The 20,018-nt window shown below is 37.8% G+C and overlaps 1 protein-coding gene across 5 annotated transcripts; it reads left to right on the plus strand.

Moving 5' to 3' along the window:
• Positions 1 to 2,809: 2,809 nt before the first annotated feature.
• Positions 2,810 to 12,285, plus strand: LOC112790689 (zinc protease PQQL-like). 5 transcript variants are annotated; one of them, XM_025833215.3, is made up of 23 exons: positions 2,810 to 2,921; positions 3,066 to 3,129; positions 3,237 to 3,571; positions 3,770 to 4,016; positions 4,105 to 4,230; positions 4,640 to 4,777; positions 4,861 to 4,995; positions 5,085 to 5,342; positions 5,443 to 5,580; positions 5,678 to 5,747; positions 5,852 to 6,065; positions 7,154 to 7,259; positions 8,154 to 8,387; positions 9,333 to 9,497; positions 9,580 to 9,729; positions 9,813 to 9,904; positions 10,171 to 10,252; positions 10,375 to 10,458; positions 10,532 to 10,648; positions 10,731 to 10,841; positions 11,083 to 11,163; positions 11,420 to 11,614; positions 11,721 to 12,285. In XM_025833215.3, exons 3-23 carry the CDS (start codon positions 3,357 to 3,359, stop codon positions 11,799 to 11,801), a joined length of 3,039 nt encoding a protein of 1,012 aa, XP_025689000.1. In that variant the 5' UTR covers positions 2,810 to 2,921; positions 3,066 to 3,129; positions 3,237 to 3,356; the 3' UTR covers positions 11,802 to 12,285. The 5 variants fall into 5 exon arrangements, 4 of the variants coding, with proteins under 4 accessions (XP_025689000.1, XP_025689001.1, XP_072089216.1 ...); XR_011880028.1 differs by lacking the exon at positions 2,810 to 2,921 and having other exon boundaries at positions 2,936 to 3,129; positions 11,721 to 11,947; positions 12,019 to 12,285; XM_025833216.3 differs by lacking the exon at positions 2,810 to 2,921 and having other exon boundaries at positions 2,936 to 3,129; positions 3,775 to 4,016.
• The last annotated feature ends 7,733 nt before the right edge of the window (positions 12,286 to 20,018 follow it).

Here is a 20,018-nt window from a genome sequence, read left to right on the forward strand (position 1 = left end):
AAAAGCGTATAAATTATTCGCTCATCACTCCTTCACCTTGTTCTCCGCCGTGGTGGCCCGGCCTTGAGCATCATTAAGTTATTTGGAGAGGGAGAGGTCCTGTTCAATGAGGCGATTGATTTCCTCACTTGCCTCTTTCACCTTCTTCTCCTCCTCGGCATGTCGGGTCTTTAGGGACTCCCCCTCGACCATCATGTTAGCGATATCTCTCTGGGCAGCTCTATGTTTCCCATCCAAAACTTGGCACTAAGCCAAGACTGTTTCCACTTTTCTAGCAATGGTGGCAGCTCAGAGAAGGCTCCAGTACATCCATCTCGCTTGAGCGGCTAGATCCTCATCCCAGAAGAAATCCTCAGTGCCCAACAAGAGCTATGAGTCAGAAAAGAACCCCACATCAACATTTTTCTCCATCATAGTGAGAACTTTCCCTGTGCTGGAGTCAGTTTTCCTCTTCTTGGGGTTGGGGATGACGATCACTTCTACCTTTAGCTCAATCACAACCCCTTTACCCCGCTCAGCCTCGTCGGTGGCAATGTTCTTGGAAGGTGTCTTGGTTAGAAGACGGGACTGAGCTTCACCCTCGCCGGTTAGGGGAGCCTTGGGTTTGGCAGTAGGGGTGTTCGAGCTATCCGCGTCACCTTTGGGAAAAGGTAAGTCATTAGACGGCTCAAAGAAGTATGCCCCATCGCCATCCCAACTGCAAAAGAAGCGAAAAGCAAAGTTATGAAATCGGAAGTAAAAGAGAAAGGCACAAGACGGGAAAAATGGAAGAACAATAAGGGACAGAATCTTACCCACACAATCGTGACCGGCCTCCCAGTCACCCATTAAGATATGGAAATTGAGGTTTTTAGGACAAAAAATCGCCAACAAGACATCAGTGATCTATTGGTTCTGCCGACCTAATCCATCTAGGTCATTTTTATTAAGTGATTGGAGCCGGCACAGAAGCTCCAATAAGTCGGAATGCGCCTTTCTCCCAAAAGGGTGACGACCTCGAGCTGGCCTTACCTTGAAGAGAGTTTCTTTAAAACATGAAATGAATCCTTGAAGAAACCAAAGATTTTCCAGTTTTGCACAGTTCGAAAGGAAAGGTACCCCTTTTATGCTTACCCTTTCGGGAGGAATTTGTAAGCAAGAAAAAGAAGAGGAAAACGTCGATGGAGGCTGGGAGCTCCAGGTACTCGCAAACCATCTCGAAGCACCGGATGTCTACCTAGCTGTTCGGATAGAGTTGCGAGGGAGCAACGTCACACTAGTTTAAGAGGCCCATAACAAACAGAGAAAAAGGAAGACAAACTCCCAGAGCTGTGAACATGGGCTTATACACCCACATCTATTTAGGAACTCCGGGAGCCTCGAGGTTGAGCTAACAAACACGTTCTTGAGGGCCTGGCACGAAAATGTTATAGTTGGCTTTCTTGGGACCACCGCCGCATAACGCTCCCAAATTGCAAAACTTTTATAATTACTTCGCAGTCACTCTAGAGGATGTGCTCGTGACGTCGGTGGTACACCAGGTGTAACGATTCACATGAGGTTGCTGTGCCATACCTACAGTGGGGCACCACTTATGTTAAAATCTCACGAAGTCGGAAGCTTGGGCTAAGCCAAAACTAAAACTAATTTCTTCAACATCATTACTATCCTATATTATACCATCTCTAGGCCTAAATCCAGAAAAAAAACACCTACGGCACCCCCTAAGAGCTAGCTAATTGGCACTAGTTCCGTCAAAGCAAAACAACAGCAAAATGCGATAATAACGGCAAAAGAAGCATCAAAGTGGGCAAAATAAATGTAAAATAGTGCTCACTTACCAGTATCTGAGACAAAAGAAGATGAAATAGAAAATTGTAATAGCGCAAGATTCACAAATGGCATGGAGGCGAATGCAGCAAATTGCAGAACAAGAGGAAAAAGAAATGTCGAAGGGGGTGAGTAGCAGTTTTGAAAAGGGAGTGAAAAAAGGGAAGTAGAAAGTGAAAAACGAACGAAAAATATGAGTGTGGGGATGATAACTATCGAGGAAGAAGCTTGAATGGCCAGGGTAAAATGGACCTTTCCACTTGCTTTCAAATCTCTCGTAAATGGCATTAAATGCCCTAGGAACGAAAACCGAAACGATACCCTAAGCAACAGTTGGGGGAAGCCCACACGCGCTAAAGGCACAAATCCCGCAAACGAAGTCACGACCAGGTGAAGACAGTTGCACGGGAAGACATGAGTAAGATAAACGTGCCAATTGCGATCCTCACAGCTTGCCACGTTGGGGGTACTGTTCTGGCCTAATCCAATAAGGACTGGAGGTACACCTGACCTATTTCTGACCCGGCGAGTCCCCGACCCGCCCAAGTCAACATACCTCGCATGATGCCATCCCCTAGTGAAGGTTTGGACAGCTGGTAGATGCTTCCAGACATGGGCCCAAACGAAAGGACCCACCTGAACAGTACGGATAAAGGGAGGGGACCTGCTATTCCCTCAGGTACGTCACCTTTTACCCTAATTAGCCGCCTTATTGTACGGACACTTACTTTAGCATCGGAGTATCCTTGCAGGTGGCCTCATTCGCCGACTTACTGACGATCGTGGCCGCACTCTCCCTCGCTAAGCTCGCGCCTAGGTCCAGATTCTTATCATCCCACCATTGCTCAAACCTAGCCGTACAACCGACCATCCATCCCGGTGAACAATCGAACATAATTCAAGTTGAACTTGTTACTTTCATCAATGTTGATATTCTTTTTCCTTTTTTTTTTTCCTTTTGAACTTTAATGTTGATATTTTGCTTGTTTTGCAAATTCTTGTGATTTTGTTGGGCTACAGCGACACTTACACATGCATTGCTTACAACCATTTTGGAGAGGGACTTATCCCGAGATTGCAGCGGCAAATTGAAATGTGTTTACACAAGATAGGTTGGATTGGAGTTACAACAAAAACATTAGGAAATTGAAATCAATAACTTTAATTGGACTTTTTCCACTCCTCCAATTGAGAATCTGTAGTTAAGATGTTGAATATGAATTATTGGATTATGATGTGGATTATGGATGATGCAGGTCTAGACACAAGCTGTGGAAGTGCTAACTGCAAGCTAATACATTCCGCTTTAGCCCAACCAAGGTAGAAACTCCTCATTCTTTTTTCTTTATTATTATTATTGTTATTATTTCTTTTCTTCTCTTTTTGTAATTTACGTTTTACATTAAACTATGTGTCAACGACTCAAGGTCACTACGTTAAGGGGGAAAAGAAAAGAAAAAAGGAAAAGAAAGGGGGCCGTACAGCGCAGAGTGGTAATTGGTAGCTTCGAGCTGAAGCCTGAAAGTGAAGACTGAAGAAGAAGAGAAATGGAATTGCTTCCGGGTCCAGCGGACGCATCTTCGATCTCCAAGAAGCATGGCTTCCGATCCCTCAAAATGGTCACCGTCGACATGGATGAACCCCTCCCCCTCCACCCCGTGGGCGTCCTCTTCGGCACCCTCGACAACGGTCTCCGCTACTACGTCCGCTGTAATTCTAAGCCCCGCATGCGTGCCGCTCTCGCTCTCGCCGTCACCGTCGGGTATTCCAAATCTAATTCATTTCTCACTTCATCCTTTTCTCCGGGTTCCCCCCTCCCCTCTTTCGCCACTGCAGTTTTCATTTTCATACTCATTCTCACCTGTTCTTGTGTGCGACTACAGTTTTGGAATTTTTTTTTATTATGTGCGCGTGCTGATTATGAAATTGATGATGAACGAAACCTCCTATTTACGGGCAGATCAGTTCTGGAAGAAGAGGATGAGCGTGGAGTTGCTCACATTGTGGAGCATCTTGCTTTCAGTGCCACTAAGATGTACACTAATCATGACATCATTAAGTTTCTTGAGAGCATTGGAGCGGAGTTCGGCGCCTGTCAAAATGCCGCCACCTCTGCCGATGACACCGTCTATGAGATGTTTGTTCCCGTTGACAAGCCTGAGCTTTTGTCTCAGGCCATTTCGGTTTTGGCTGAGTTCAGCTCTGAGGTATGTTTACTAGCGGCTATGAATTCCATGTTGGTCAGTCTTGGAGGCTTTTTTACTTTATTTGTTGTGATTAGGCTGTTTTCTGCAGATTAGAGTATCGAAAGAGGACTTGGAGAAAGAAAGGGGAGCTGTCTTGGAGGAGTACAGAGGGACTAGGAATGCCACTGGAAGGCTGCAGGATGCTCATTGGGTCTTGATGATGCAAGGGTCGAAGGTACCTCTATTAAACACAAACAATTTAATGAGTCTGTCACAATTATTTGTTATTTGGTGATAACTGATAAGTTTGGAGAGCATTTTCAAACTCGTCTCACATTCCAATAATCATGGGTGTTTATTTCCAATTTCATATATTTTATACATTTCTTCTTGTTGACATGATGTATGACAGGATATATGTAGGGTACTTTACCTAATACGGCAAGACTTAGTTGTTATTGTTGATTCTTCTTATTGTCAATTAGTTTTGCTGGAATATATACTTAATATGAGATCTTACCAAATTCATGTGATTAGAAAAGTCAAGTTGCTATTGGATGATGTTAAAATGGTCTTGTAGATAAGATGTGATTTTTGGAAATTTTATAAAATTTTGTTTTGTAAAAGCATTTGATTGATTGCAGTATGCCGAAAGGTTACCAATTGGACTAGAGAGAGTGATTCGGACAGTTTCTCCAGATACTGTGAAAAACTTTTACAAGAAGTGGTACCATTTATGCAATATGGCTGTGATAGCAGTGGGAGATTTTTCTGATGCAGAGGTTCTTTTGTAATTTATCTCTTTAAAAATTTGAATGTGCTGTTTTGGTCATGGCTTATGCTAACCTTCCTCCCACAATTTCAGACTGTAGTGGAGCTGATAAAGACCCACTTTGGCCAAAAAGTCCCTGCACCTGATCCTCCACTTATACCAACATTCCAGGTTCCATCACATGAAGAGCCACGATTTTCATGTTTTGTTGAATCTGAAGCTGCAGGGGTAAGTAAGTAATGAATCAACAACCTTTCTTCAGTGACCAGTCTATTTGTGTGAAATTAACATGCTACTCTTGGTTTGGCTAATAACAGTCTGCAGTGATGATTAGCTATAAAATGCCAGCAGACGAGCTTAAAACAGTGAAAGACTACAGAAACCTACTTGCAGAATCCATGTTCCTATATGCCTTGAACCAGAGATTCTTTAAGATATCACGCAGAAAGGATCCACCCTATTTCTCTTGCTCAGCTGCTGCTGATGTTCTAACTCGTCCATTAAAGGCTAATATAATGACTGCATCTTGCAAAGGAAAAGGGACTATTGACGCACTCGAATCAATGTTAATGGAGGTCTTTATTATTTTGAGGGCTGCATTATTTTTCTTTCGCTTTCTTCCTCTTCCACTCTTTTCTCTCTTTTTCTTTCCTAATTTAGGAAGCTATGTTTTAGGTTGCAAGGGTACGGCTTCATGGCTTTTCAGACCGTGAAATAGCTATTGTTCGTGCATTGCTGATGTCAGAAATTGAATCTGCCTATTTGGAGCGGGATCAAATTCAATCTACAAGCCTAAGAGACGAATATTTACAAGTATATTTGTCTTCTTTTTCTTTTGCTCATCAAAATGTGTTACAACAAATTGTATGTTTTGGGAATAAGTTTTTCTACTTTCTTTTTTTCCCCACAGCATTTTCTCCACAATGAACCTGTTGTTGGGATTGAATATGAGGCTCAGCTCCAAAAAACTCTTCTGCCACGTGAGTTGATATATCATTTTCTTTTCTCTTCCTATATTAAATCTGTGCATGAATCCAATTTGAGAGGCCATGCAACTGACTTATATTAATTAATAACATTTTAGATATAACGGCAGCAGAGCTCTCTAAATGTTCTGACAAATTAAGGACATCATGCAGCTGTGTCATTAAGACAATTGAGCCCCAGACGTTTTCTGTAGTTGATGATCTAAAAAATATTGTAAAGAAAGTCAATCTTCTGGAGGAAGAGGGTAGAATACCTCCTTGGGATGACGAACATGTACCGGAAGAGATTGTCTCTACAAAGCCAAATATGGGGTGAGTTTGACCGCAAAAGATTTTACCCTTTTCCTAACTTACTCTTGGCTCTTAAATATCTTTCGTTACTTGAATCAGTCTTTAAGGTGTTTCACATGTGCACATATCCTTGCAGTGATAATAATTATTGTCAATTAACACTAAGTGTGTACTCTGCAGTTATTCACTAGCTCCTAGATAGCCTACTTTAGTCTTTCAAACTTCATGTTATTAGGAAAGAGTTGTTGACGTGTCTTAATTTTCTTCATGGTTTTCCTGTGTGCTAATTGATAACAGTAAGAAGTAGTTGGAGTTATACCAGTCTGCTAAGTGTAATTAGAAGTGGTTAGAGTTTGTTATAACTGTGCCAGCTAGGACAAGTTAGTTATACTAATCCTTGTCTACAAATACAGTGTAATAAGTCTCTCTCTGCAGTTGGTTCAATAATCACAAATCAGAATCTTCTACACTCTTCTCAAACTCTCTTCTCTCTCAAACTCTCTTCTCCCTCATTGAACTCAAGCCTGATACCTTTCACTAATCTTTGCAGTTTTAGTGATTATCAAAGATAATTCTAGTATAAGAAGAATTAAGCATTGTTGGTTCTTGTATAACTACTACTACTTGGATTCATCTGGAGTAAAATACAGGAAGTGCATTCTCCTTGGCAAATATTATGGTTGTTTGGATTACTTTTTGGTTGTTTCTCTGCACATCTTGTTAAGATAATAGATTTATTGTTGACTAGAATTCCAGTAAGGGATTTTCCACGAGATGAGATGTTTTGTTTTGTTTTTACTGTTTCCTTTGTTGTGTTTGGCCATTAGCTCTGTTTTATTAACCCAAAGAAAGGGAAGTGCTTGCCTGTTTTTGTTTTCCCCTGTAGGACAGGACCTGATTGTTCATATTATGCTTTAAGGCATATTTCCTTCACTAAAATATTGTTTTTCTGTGAAGTACTAAAATGCCGATATAATCTGTTTAACCAGCTGGGATTTTATTGCAATGAAGGGCCAAACTAATATCTGGGTCAATTTCTTCTATTTTAAGTTATTTTTCGGAAATAACATATCCGTATCTCATTTCCCTTTTTCATCTCTCTAAATCAGGCATGTTGTGGCAGATAGGGACTATCCAAACATTGGAGCTGCTGAACTATTTTTGTCAAATGGCATGCGGATCTGCTATAAGTGTACAGACTTTCTTGATGATCAGGTTCAATTCTCAGGAATTTCTTTCCAAATTTATGATAGTTAATACATGTTGCTTAAACGGACAGTGATCTATTATTACTACATCACTGATTGACAACCTGCTTGCAATTTTATTAAATTGCATGATTAGTATGATGGAGAGAAGGGGAGCCTTGGAACAACGGTTGAGTTGTCTCCATGTGACCTCAAGGTCACGGGTCCAAGCCATTGATGTAATTATCAGGTTAGGCTGCGTACATACCCTTTGGGTGTGAGCCTTCCCCGGACCCTGCGTTAATGTGGGATGCATTATGCACCGGGTGCCCTTTTTGTGATAAGATGGAGAATTTTATTGTAATAGAACAACTCAACGAAGTGCTAGGGGGAAAAAATGCATCTTCTTGATTATGTTTTTAGGAGTCATAATTATTCTCAGATAATTTACACATCTAAGGTGTTAATTTTGTAAAATTGAAATTTACTTGTGTGGTACTGTAAGTGTGAAAAATTTTGTAGAGATTTTGGGAGATAATATCTATGCTGTTTTTTCAAAGGGCAAAATACTACTAGTGCTAATATTAATTATTGCAGATGCCAAGTGTCTTAGATCATTGTTTTATTCTTTCTTCATCCTTTTCTTTCGTTATTGTGATCTTTGGTGGGATTAACAGCATTCGTGAGAAAATGCTTCTTTTCTCTTAATTTTATTTATGGATCTTTTTACTGTTATACAGATATCATTGTTTTAAGTTTCCAAGAAACTGAAGTTACTGTTAATACATGATCAGCTGTATATACTGGTTGTCATGGCAAGATTTGATTTTTATGCACATACATTATTATTAGGAATCTGGAAATACTGTTGCTCTCAGGAGTAATGTTGCCATTTTAGCATGAATTAATACTTTCTCAGCAGGTTATCTTCACAGGATATTCATATGGAGGCTTGTCTGAGCTCCCAGAGAGCGAGTATTTCTCTTGCTCTATGGGAGCAACCATTGCGGGGGAAATTGGCGTCTTTGGTTATAGACCATCTATCCTAATGGATATGCTTGCTGGCAAGAGAGCTGAAGTTGGTACCAAGATTGGTGCATATATGAGAACTTTTTCTGGTGATTGCTCACCTACTGACCTGGAAACTGCTTTGCAGGTACATTTGATTCAATTATGAAAGTTGTGTATTGAGTTTATGATTTTCTAGCAAATTAAAGCAGTCACATGACCAAGTGAGAAGATTTAAACCATTTAGTAAGGTCTAAATCAACATGTTTATGTTTAAAGCAAGAACATATTCTGAATGACCTATAAGGTAAGGCATTCATATGTGAGATATATTTCTCCATTTTTTCATCTGTTTAATGTGTACCCTACAAATACTTTTTGCGTTCTACACCTCAGTCCAATATGTGAATATCCTCTATAAGGTAACTTTTGCCATCACTTGATTTTGTACTATGCCCTATTGCTGTGTAATCCCTCAAAACCGGTAATTTTACTGCTAGCTTTTTGTCTTTGTTGGTGACCATACAATTCACCAAATGATTTATATTATAGGTGGTCGTCTGAATTCTTTGAAGTCTTGTGATCCTTGTGGCTTGTAGTGGCTTCAGCTTGAAATGTTCGATTAGCTGCCGCTTTGTTGTATTTTCTTCCTTTTATCCCAACACCTTTGGAAAAAACCTTGCATTTTTTAATCCTGTCAGTGGTAGCTGTGTGTTAAAGTTGAATGCATTTGTTAAAGAAGCACTCCAAAGAACAATCACTTGAATGTGCTTCATCTCAGCTGTTTTCTAATATGTATATTTTAATTTTCCTCATTTCTGATTGCAGCATACTGTTATTGCATAACCCAGTCTGCTGCATAATTTGTGACATTTAAAGAACCTGGGTTGAACAGCAGGGGTCTTCTGGTGAGGGGGGACAGGGTTGTTTGCTAAATCAACATGAACTGTTGATGTTTATAGTAAGATTAGTTCAAATGATCACTGTGGTGTGTCTAGTACTAGATTTAATTGCAACTATGTTTTCCTGTCATTTAAATCAGCCACATGTGACTTCCACTGGTCTATACTTATCACTTTAAATTATTCTCCAGCTTGTCTATCAGTTGTTTACAACCAATTTAACACCCGGCGAAGAAGATGTCAAAATAGTGATGCAAATGGCTGAAGAAGCAGTTTATGCTCAAGACAGGGACCCATATACTGCTTTTGCAAACCGTGTAAAGGAGCTCAACTATGGAAACTCCTATTTCTTCAGGGTATGATTATTTTCTGGTGTTACTTTAAACCATTGACTAAGTAAGACTGCTCTTGATTTTCAACTAACTGCCTGTCTTGCAGCCTATTAGAAAAAGTGACCTACAAAAAGTTGATCCACTGAAAGCCTGTGAATACTTCAGCAAATGTTTCAGAGATCCATCAACTTTTACTGTTGTGATAGTTGGGAATATTGAACCTACCATTGCAATGCCCTTGATATTGCAGTACCTAGTGAGTTAAAATTTGGAAATTCATTTCTTTAAAGCCAGGAGATATTGAATACTATTAATTTTTTCTTTTGAAATTCCTTGCAGGGTGGAATACCAAGGCCAGCTGAACCTATTATGCATTTTAACCGTGATGAACTGAAAGGATTGCCTTTCACTTTTCCAACGACCATTTCTAGGTATTTACAAGTAAAAATGTAGTAATTTTTCAGTAGTTTTGCTTCTGCAGGAAAATATGTGAAATTATTCTTAGGCTCTCAAATGTACTACATTCTTTCTAAAGGAAAATGACCATGATTATGTACATCCATCTCCTGCAAAAGACAGTATTGTGCCTTTTTGACAATCTGGGTGTTACTAGTTTCTTTCAATTTTGTGTGGACACTGAGGTTCACTTTTAAAAGATAATGTGAACTTCCATATATGACATACTTTGTGCTTGTAGAGAAGTGGTTCGGAGTCCTATGGTGGAAGCACAATGTTTAGTGCAGCTATGCTTTCCCGTGGAGATGAAGAATGGAACCCTGGTATGTGCTCTTTCCCTTTTGTATGCTGAATTTATGCAGTTATCTGAAGACGACCTGTTCTTACTGGAATTTATGCATTACTGGGCATATGTGGGGGATTGGGGCATGGGGCATGATTGCAGGTGGAAGAAATCCACTTTGTTGGGTTCCTAAGCAAGCTTATTGAAACAAAAATAATGCAAGTTCTCCGTTTCAAGCATGGACAGGTGTATACATGTTACCTGCATTTTCCTTCAGTTGTTTTTAATTGTATACTTAGGCACTACTTCTGTGCACCAGATATACTCTGTTGGTGTTTCAGTATTCCTTGGTGGTAATAAACCCTCAAGAATAGGTGATGTTCGTGGTGACATTAGCATAAACTTCTCTTGTGATCCAGAGATATCTTCCAAGCTGGCAAGTATTCTGCATATGCTAAATAGCTAAACTTTCAATATAGTTACTCAGTGTAATTTACTGTCTCGTAAATCATTTACAGGTGGATCTTGCTTTAGATGAAATTTTGTGCCTTCAAGAGGAAGGGCCTTCTGATCAAGATGTTGCAACCATCCTTGAAATTGAGCAAAGAGCTCATGAGAATGGATTGCAGGTTGATTTAACAGTTTTTTTTATTAGCATCATAACCTGTTCTAAGCTGTTGATGCAGCGAAATATGTGAGGTAGACATAGAAGTTCATATATCTACCATATCAACTGTAGACAACGATACAAGTCAAACACATGTTCTTCTCTCATCTCTTATGTCCCCATGTGCATTCAAATTCAAGATTTAAAGGGGTACAAGTAACATCCGACCTGTATCGTTTTCTTATTTCAGTATGTTCTTTCAGGAAAATTATTTCTGGCTGGATAGGATTTTACGCAGTTATCAATCAAGAGTCTATGCTAATGATGTTGGTGCTTCTTTTGAGGTTAGTGGTATTACTGTGTATTTTCCATTTCATTATAAGATCACCAAAGTATTAATATTCAATTCTACCTTTTCTGTTTGGGATAGAATTTAGACTGCAGTTGAATACTTTTTATTTTTTGTGAACTTAGCCCCCTCTAATATGATCTGTTTGAATGTGGCAAATTATTACAGCATTGGTTACGAAGTAATACATTTACTCATTTTAATTAGATGAAAATTGAAATTTGCGATATTGAAATTATTCCCTGGTTCAGATTCAGGATGAAGGTCGAAGAAAAGTTAGATCTTCCTTGACACCAAGAACTGCACAGTTGGCCCTGCAAAGGATGCTGCCATATCCTTGCAAAAAACAGTATACTGTGGTAATCCTAATGCCCAAGTCATCTCCTTTCCAATTACTGAAATCAGCATTCCAATCTACGCTAACAGGACATGCCAGAGAAGCAACGGTCAGTTACATTCAGGCCCCTCGCCAGGTTTTATTTTGGCCGGACTATAATAATATAATAATACAACAATAATCTATCTCATTACTATCTTTTATTTTTCTGGCAGATTTTAGTAGGAATCGCTGCCATGGTGGTTCTTGGTATTAGTTTGTGGAGACATTCACGGAGTGCCCAAAGTAGCAAGTAGCACACGTGTTTAGAGGAGCGTAAGTTTTCAAATTTCAACTGCTTCTTCACTCTTCAGGTTAACAGAAGATATCATAAGACGTACATATGAGCATGAGCACTGATCACTCAAAAACACAGGTTTTTGTGAATTAGGGGGAAAATTAGGTAGGTGTTTATTCTATTTGGGCTCAATGAGATCTAGAAACATGTTTTAATTGATTTATGCTGCTGCACAGAGTTGTTCATGCACCTTGGTCGCATCTTTACTCAAAAAAGGGAGAACGGAACTCATACAGTTACACACACAAGGGGGGTGGGGGGATGATGGGGAAACATTTGTATTACCAAGTTTGGTTTCTTTAGTTGGTGATGCATGGCGTAGTTTTTATTTTTATTTTTATTTTTTTTCATTTATTCTTAAATATATAAATTTTAATATTTTCTTTATAGAATATTTTGTATTATTAAATTTCTTATGTTATATTCAGAGTAAATAGTCAAAATAATCTTTCAAATTTTATTCGTTAGTTAAATTGATTTTTATTCAATCAAATTCTTTTCTACTCCATTTTCCATTCAAATTTCTTTATTTTCACTTTTGTTAGGATTTTAAACCTCACAGAACTATGGCTATATTCTGTTAATTTTGAATTTTTGATATATTGATAATATAAAATATTTTAGACAACTATTTAATTATATTTGTTTTTTTTTTTCTGAATGACTATTTACCTTAGCAATGTATATAGGGCTGGTAATATGAACCCTAGCTAACCTAATCGGATAGGGTTGTTTACTCGACTCGTTGCGGGTAGGGTCGGGTTACGGGTTTAAAGATATCCTATCCACCTTTAATATATTATAATATATATATTAAAAGGGTTAACCACAAAAAACATTCCTAAATTATTTAAACGTAGGCAAAAGTATACCCGAATTTTACTATCGACAAAAATGTCTTTAAATAATTTAAAAATACAATACCCAATAGTAAATATATATTTTTAAAAAATATTTTAAAAATTGAATTTTGATGAATTTTTTGTAAGTATGATTATAAAAATAATATATTATTATACATAAAAATTGGTAATTTTTTGTTAAGTATATAATTTTTTATAATTATTTTTGTTAGCAACCAATAATACTTTTAAAAAATCACAAAATAATATATACTTAACAAAAAATCACAATTTTAAGAATAATGATATTTTATTTTTTTAATTATTTTTGTAAAAAATTGCATCAAAATTCAATCTCTAATGTATTTTTTAAGAAATACATATTTAATGTTAATTTTTTTGTAAGAATATCTAACATTAAATATGTATTTCTCAAAAAAATATACTAGAGATTGAATTTTGATACAATTTTTTGCAAGTATGATTAAAAAAATGAGATATTAGTATCCTTAAAATTTGGTGATTTTTCGTTGAGTATATATTTCTTTTGTAATTTTTTTTGTTAACAACCAATAATATTTTTAAAAAATCACAAAAAATATATACTTAAAAAAATTATCAAATTTTAAAAATAATAATATCTCATTTTTTTAATTATTCTTGTAAGAAATCACATCAAAATTTAATCTCTAAGGCATTTTTTGAAAATATATATTCGCTGTTGGGTATTGTTGTTATGTTTTTAAATTATTTAAAGGTATTTTTTTCGATAGTAAAATTCGGGTGCATTTCTGTCCGTGTTTGAATAATTTGAGAGCATTTTTTGTGGTTAATCCTATTTAAAAATTATATATGTAGTGAAGGAAGTGAGTATTGAATCCATAATCTCTTCTTGTAAAAGTTTAAAATAACTACTAAACTAATCATTTTTTAATTACTAATTTAGTACGTTTGTTATTTAAAGAGGAATGTTGCAAGAATTTAGAGTTACAAAAAGAATGAGGAGACATTTATCTTTGTTTGTCTTATTTTTTTAAGATTTTATTATTTTTAGTTTTAATTTGAATTTAATTTTTTATTTTTTATTTTATTAATATGTATGAAAAATGAAATGATTGAATTTTGTATTTAGTTGAAAAAAATTTGATTTTTCTGCAGGTAGGGTCGAATAGAATAGAGTTGAAAATTTTAACCCGGATAGAGTTTTTCAACTTGCAGGTAGGGTAGAATAGGGTTGAGTTAAAAGTTTTCAATTTAAAAATAAGATTAAGGTAAAGTCTAAATCATATTCTATTTTATTCATTGTTAGTCCTAACAATATAAATAGTGGTGTTTTTTTTGACACATTATTACGTAATTGGATGCCCGTGTAAGATTATTTTACACGTATCCAAATTGAATTCTATTTTAAATTTATTGGGGTATTTTAAACTTCATATATTTGAAATACAATTTTAAAATGTTGAAAGCGAGTTTAATTTTTTTAAAATATAGTTTTCAAAACCAACACGTTTGAAATGTACGAATGAAGAAAATGGAAGATCAATCAAATATTAAAAGACGAGAAATCGATTGTGTGTGAGTAAGGGATAAACATGGAAACAAGCGTAGAGAAGAAATCAACAAAAATAACAAATAAATAAATAATGTTTCAAGAATTATAAGTTATAAAAATGTTTAGTTGGGGTATGAAATTGCTATAATCCAGAAGAAACTTTTATAAATAAGTGTAAATTAAAATAGAAAAGTTTAAATTCTCCTTTTTTTATTAATTTAATTGAATTTGGTTATCAAATTAATTTGATTATATAATATGACGTTTTAACTGATTTGAGGAGATACTATAAGTCTAATAAGTAAATACCCTTTCCAGCTCCTATCCATTTTGAAAATTGACTACACGTCCCCTAACCTTTGTAAATTATTAAATCGGCCCTTATCCATGTACTTCGTGATACCAATTAGCCCTTGAGTTGGTTTCTCCGTTCAAAGTCGACGGAAAACGCTGAGGTGTAACGTGCAACCCGTGACATGGCGTTGTATCATCAAACGTGGATTGCTCTGTGGGCATGTAGACAAATAAGTCCCTGCACACTCAGCAAAGCGACGTCGTTTTAAAAAGAAGTCCTTTTGCTCGTTTAGGGTGAAAACTCAGTCTCCCCATTTATGAACCCTAACACTAGTGCCTGAAACATGAGCAATCCAGAGCAATATTCAACCTCTAACACACGCCATATCTGGAGGAAGAATATGGTGGGTTCGAGTAGCAATGCAAGTGAGGGTAAGAAGGCCAAGTTCCAGCACCCTAAATGCAAGTGTGGCACCTATGCAGTCATGCAACAGTTTGGGACAGCCAAGAACCCAGACAGAATCTTCCTGGGTTGTTCCTACTATGGCGTAAGTGTGCACCCATCTTCAGTTTATGTAATCAACTTCCTACGTTGTTTAACAAGTTGTATTCACTATAATGGCGATTGCAGATGGAGCAACGTCAATGTAACTTTTTTGTTTGGCTGGACGAACTGATTGCTAAACGTTTTGGGCATGAAGATGACAATGATGTTCAAGGAAGAATGATGATGGTGGAGAAAAGGTTGGAGCAACTGGAATTCAAGATTGAAGATGAATATGAAGGAAAATAAAAAAAATGTAGCGATACCCATGGTGTGTTTGTTATGCTGGCAATGTTAATTCTGTTAACAGCAATTGTGTTTGTAGTGTTTTAGGGTATATTGTGTTGCTTTAAGTGATGCATGGACAAGGTTAATTTGCTCTGTAATTGTAGATTCTAAATGAATTGAATGTGAATTTTTCTTTGTAATAATGTAAAGGCTGAACCCAAGATAAATCTGCACAATGCTGTATAAGCTAAAAGTATAATGTTTATATTCATATTGCTAAGCACAAAAGCATTTACATATTGAGCCAAAATCATCAGCACATGTCTGAATTCACAAAACAAAAAACATGTTCCAGTAGTGTAAAGTGTATTACTTCTTATAACTTGACAACCAAAAAACTTTACACCAAAATATTCATAACTATAACTACGATTATGTCATTTTTGAAGTCTTGGTAGCCTAAACCCATATGTTGGCTTGAATTTGTGGGGTGCATTTAGGCCTGGTGTGGGAATAAACATGAAGGAGTTGTGGCAGTCCCTGAGTCAGTTGCTCCTTCAGTTGGAAGTTGTTGCTGAGTTGATGGTTGTGAGATTGGAGTTGTTGCTTGCTGTAGAGGTGGTTGAACTGTTGGGGCTGTGGCCTGCTGTTGAGGGTGGTGCACTGTAGGTGCTGGAGGTCTAGTTATAGCTTGCTTAGGTCTAAAATTTGGCCCGTGGTTAAAAACAGTTGGGGTAGCAGGGTTTGAGGGCTCAGTGTTGTAGTCCACACCCTAAACCACATGAAAACAATTCAATTTATCGTATATGCTCTTGGGCCAATTAATTTTATAGTTAAAGGGTATGAATCTGTAAAATAACATTACCTCTACTGGTGGTTAGGCAGAGTGTGAAGATTGAGTGTCAACCCTTGTCTCTTGTTGGACTGAATGAGTGTTGGAGGTCTTTGGGACTTTTTTCTTTTGCCTTTTTGCTTTACCCTGTGAAAGACACATGAGAAGCAAAGTAAGCACAGCCATGATAGAAAAAAAAAACTTAAAGTTTAGGGTCTCAGACAAAAAACTACCACTAGATCAATAGATGTGGCAGTAACATTTTGGGGAACATTGGTTCCAACTTCTTCCTCGGCCTGTGCAAATCCAAAAATAACATCTCAACTACTATACTGCTCAATTGAATAGAGGAAATAACAACTACTACAATGGAAAAGAAAAATATGTAGAACTCCTTTAACATGTGCTTCCTGCTGATCTGGAGGTGGCTGTGATGATTGGTTTCCAGTTTGTTGTTGCTTTGCCTTCTTTCGTTTTGGCTGCCAATTCGGATTTGCAAGAGGGCCTTTGCAAGTCATGTAGTAGTGTCCCTTTTGCCCACATTTACTGCATGTTACTTGGAATGACTTCCTGACCTTGTGACCTTGTTGCTGCATTTGTGACTCAGCCACCACATCAACAACCCTTTTTTTGGTTGGTCTCCCAGGGGGTCTCCTAATGATTGGTGCCTCTGGACGCAACCTGTTGGTTTCTTCCCAAAACTCCTCAGAATTCACTGGTTTAATGGAGTCCCCATAAGTAGCCCGAACAGCTTCCATTGTAAGCCATTTGTGTGCAAAATTCTCTGGCTTCAGCCCTTATTTCCTTAACCTTGAGATAGCAGCCACTGCATGCTTGCATGGCAACCCTGGTAGGATAGATACATAAATGACTTTTACTCAATCAATATTTACTTAAATCATTTCCAAGAAATCAGTTGATGAATAAGCCTGTTAGTTGCCAAATGTTGCAAGCACATATTTGTCTTTGCAAATTAACAGCCACTCTGGTCTGGTACCTCTGGACTTCAAACAATACCCTTGCCTCATCCCCAGCCCACTCTACTGTCCACTTATTGCTCTCAGGAATGATTTACTCATCCAGCCTTAGTTGTTGAACTGGAGCCAATTTACCCTTGCATTTGCTTATTTTGTGCTTGTGCCCTGCCATCTTTCGCATAATGTAACTTCGAAGCTCCTCGCACATAGTTAAAATCGGTTTCTCTCTATACTCCACGATCTTGGCATTCCAAACTTCGCACATGTTATTGGTGATATTGTCACACTTCGGGCCATGGCTAAAGTAAGCCTTCGTCCATGCACCAGGATCAAACTTCCGTAGATACTCCTAAGCGTCCTTGTTCACCTTCTTCACAAGTTCCATTGAGTCTTTGAATTCTCTCATTGTTGTTCTCTTAGCAACTTTCCAAACTAGCCCTTTTGTGTGCTTGTCCTTAAAGTGCTTGATGAAGTTTTTCTATATATGTAAGACACAATTCCTATGATGGGCTTGTGGCATTACCTCATGCAATGCCTTAGCCAACCCCTGCAATAACAATTCAGCCAACAGTTGAATTAACAAGTAAGCACAGAACACAAACCATATAACAAAAAGAAACACAAAGAAGGAAGTAATGTAACCTTCTGCTGGTCAGACATGAAGTTCCACCCATTGGCAGCCACAAAACCAAGTTCATCGTGCAGGATTGAAAGAAACCATTTTCATGAATCAGTGTTCTCAGCTTCAACTACAGCAAATGTTATAACAAAGAAACTATTATTGGCATCCTGCCCCACAGCTGACAACAGATGACCACCAAAGTACCCTTTTAAGAAGCATCCATCCAATCCGATCAGAGAGCGACAGCCCGCCTTGAAGCCTTTCTTGCAAGCATCCAGTGAAATGTACAACCTATTGAAGAGTGGACGACCCTTCGATTGAGGAATTACATCAATCATACCAGTGGATCCAGGATTGTTTCTGTGAATTTCATTTAAGTAGTCATGTAGCTTTCCATATTGTTCTCGCTCCTTTCCAATTGCTTTCTCTCTAGCAGCTTTCAAGGCTATGTATATCATCCTATAGTTTATATGGACATTATAGTCCTGCTTCATGTGCTCTAGTGCCTCTTTCAGAGTCATTAGCGTTGAGTTACCAACCTTTTTACCAATTTACTTGTCACCCAAGCTCTATCAGCCATGTTACTGCTCAAATTCCTACCACAGTTGTGCTCTCCAATGAATGTCTTGATTTGAAAACTTAGACTCTGACTATTATGAGAGCAAAACACCAGCCATGGACAACCCTCCTCAGCACACCTTGCTCTAATCCTCTTTGGCTCATTCTTCAAATACATAAGCTCTTTTCTCTCATATACAAAGTAGTCCTTAAGTGCTTGCTTGAACATTGCCATGGTCTCAAAGTATTATCCAACCTGAAACTGAACATCACCATACTCTGCATCCTCATTGAAGTCAGGATATCTTGCCTTATGCTCCTCATTTGAGTCAAAAATTGAAAAGTTAAATGCCTCAGACTCATGTTCGTATGGCTTATCCAGGTCTGAGTCCAATTCCTCAGCCACTGGATCTGAATTGGACTTATCCCTTGCCTCATCATTTGGGTCAACATCACCTGGCCCATTATCTTGATCTCCACTAGGCCTACTGTTTGGCTCATTGTCTGCTTCTTGTTGGGATAGAACATGTTTTCTTTTTCTTCCAACATACCTATTTGCCTTCTTCTTCTTAGTACTAGGAGACATGTTCTTATCACCAAAATTACCAGGTAGTGCATTTTTCTTCTTCTTAGGTGTCTGTTGTCTAACACAACTCTTCTTCCTAGCACTCTTTTGTCCAGCATCCATTGCCTCTTTCATCCTCACACTAGGCTGTTTCTTCCTCACACTCTTCCTCTGTACATTTACTTCCTCATCACTACTACTACTATCGGATTCTAATCCAGTTGGAGGGGGGGTAGGGTTCGTCTTCAGTTGTTTCATATCCGTCATCGGAAGAAGGTGAATCTACCTCAACAACATCAGGCCCATATACTGGTTGACTAACATCATGCTCAAAGTAAATAATCAGCAAATCCGACTCCACATTCTCCATCTTTTTATCACACATTTCATTGATTTCCTTATCTCCTTTAAGAACATGCAACCCATACTCTAAATCAAGGGCACTGCCATCATACCAATACATCTGTTTGTAACTTGTATACCCTAAACCCTTGAACATTTTCTCCAAATCCTTGAAATTAACATAATCTATGTCTAATGGAGGAAATGTCTCAATACTACCGTCACAGTAGAACAATGCACCATCTTCATCCCATTCAAACCAACCCCCATGATGAAAAAAAGGACTATTTCATATGACATCTATTAGAACAACAATGTGCAATAATTAGAAATTAATTAACTACTTCCATCACGCCTCATTTTAACATTTTAGAACATGCATGGGGTGATCACTAATCCAAATCATTATTAACAATAACCAAGTTCAGTAAAAAAAATGGAGCAACACAAGCTAACAAAGCTTCAAGATCAGATAGCGACACTAACCTTAGTAGCACCGTCAGTTCCTCCGTCTGCAGCACCGCCAACACCTCTCTGTTGGAAGTCTCTGTCAGCTTGCTTGGAGGAAAACGTTTCGATCTCTTAGGGTTTCTTCGTAATTTTGAGGAGAGAACGAGGGTGAGGTATGGTAATTAAAGTGTGCACAAGGGGGAGAATGTGATTTCACCCCAAACGAGCAAAATGATGCCAAGCAAAATGACGTCGCTTTGCTGAGTGTGCAGGGGCTTATTTGTCCACATGCCCACAGAGCAATCCACGTTTGATGATACAATGCTACGTCACGGGCTACACGTTACACCTCAACATTTTCCGTCGA

This window comes from Arachis hypogaea, chromosome 3, assembly GCF_003086295.3.
Source record: "Arachis hypogaea cultivar Tifrunner chromosome 3, arahy.Tifrunner.gnm2.J5K5, whole genome shotgun sequence".
Classification (NCBI taxonomy): domain Eukaryota; kingdom Viridiplantae; phylum Streptophyta; class Magnoliopsida; order Fabales; family Fabaceae; genus Arachis; species Arachis hypogaea.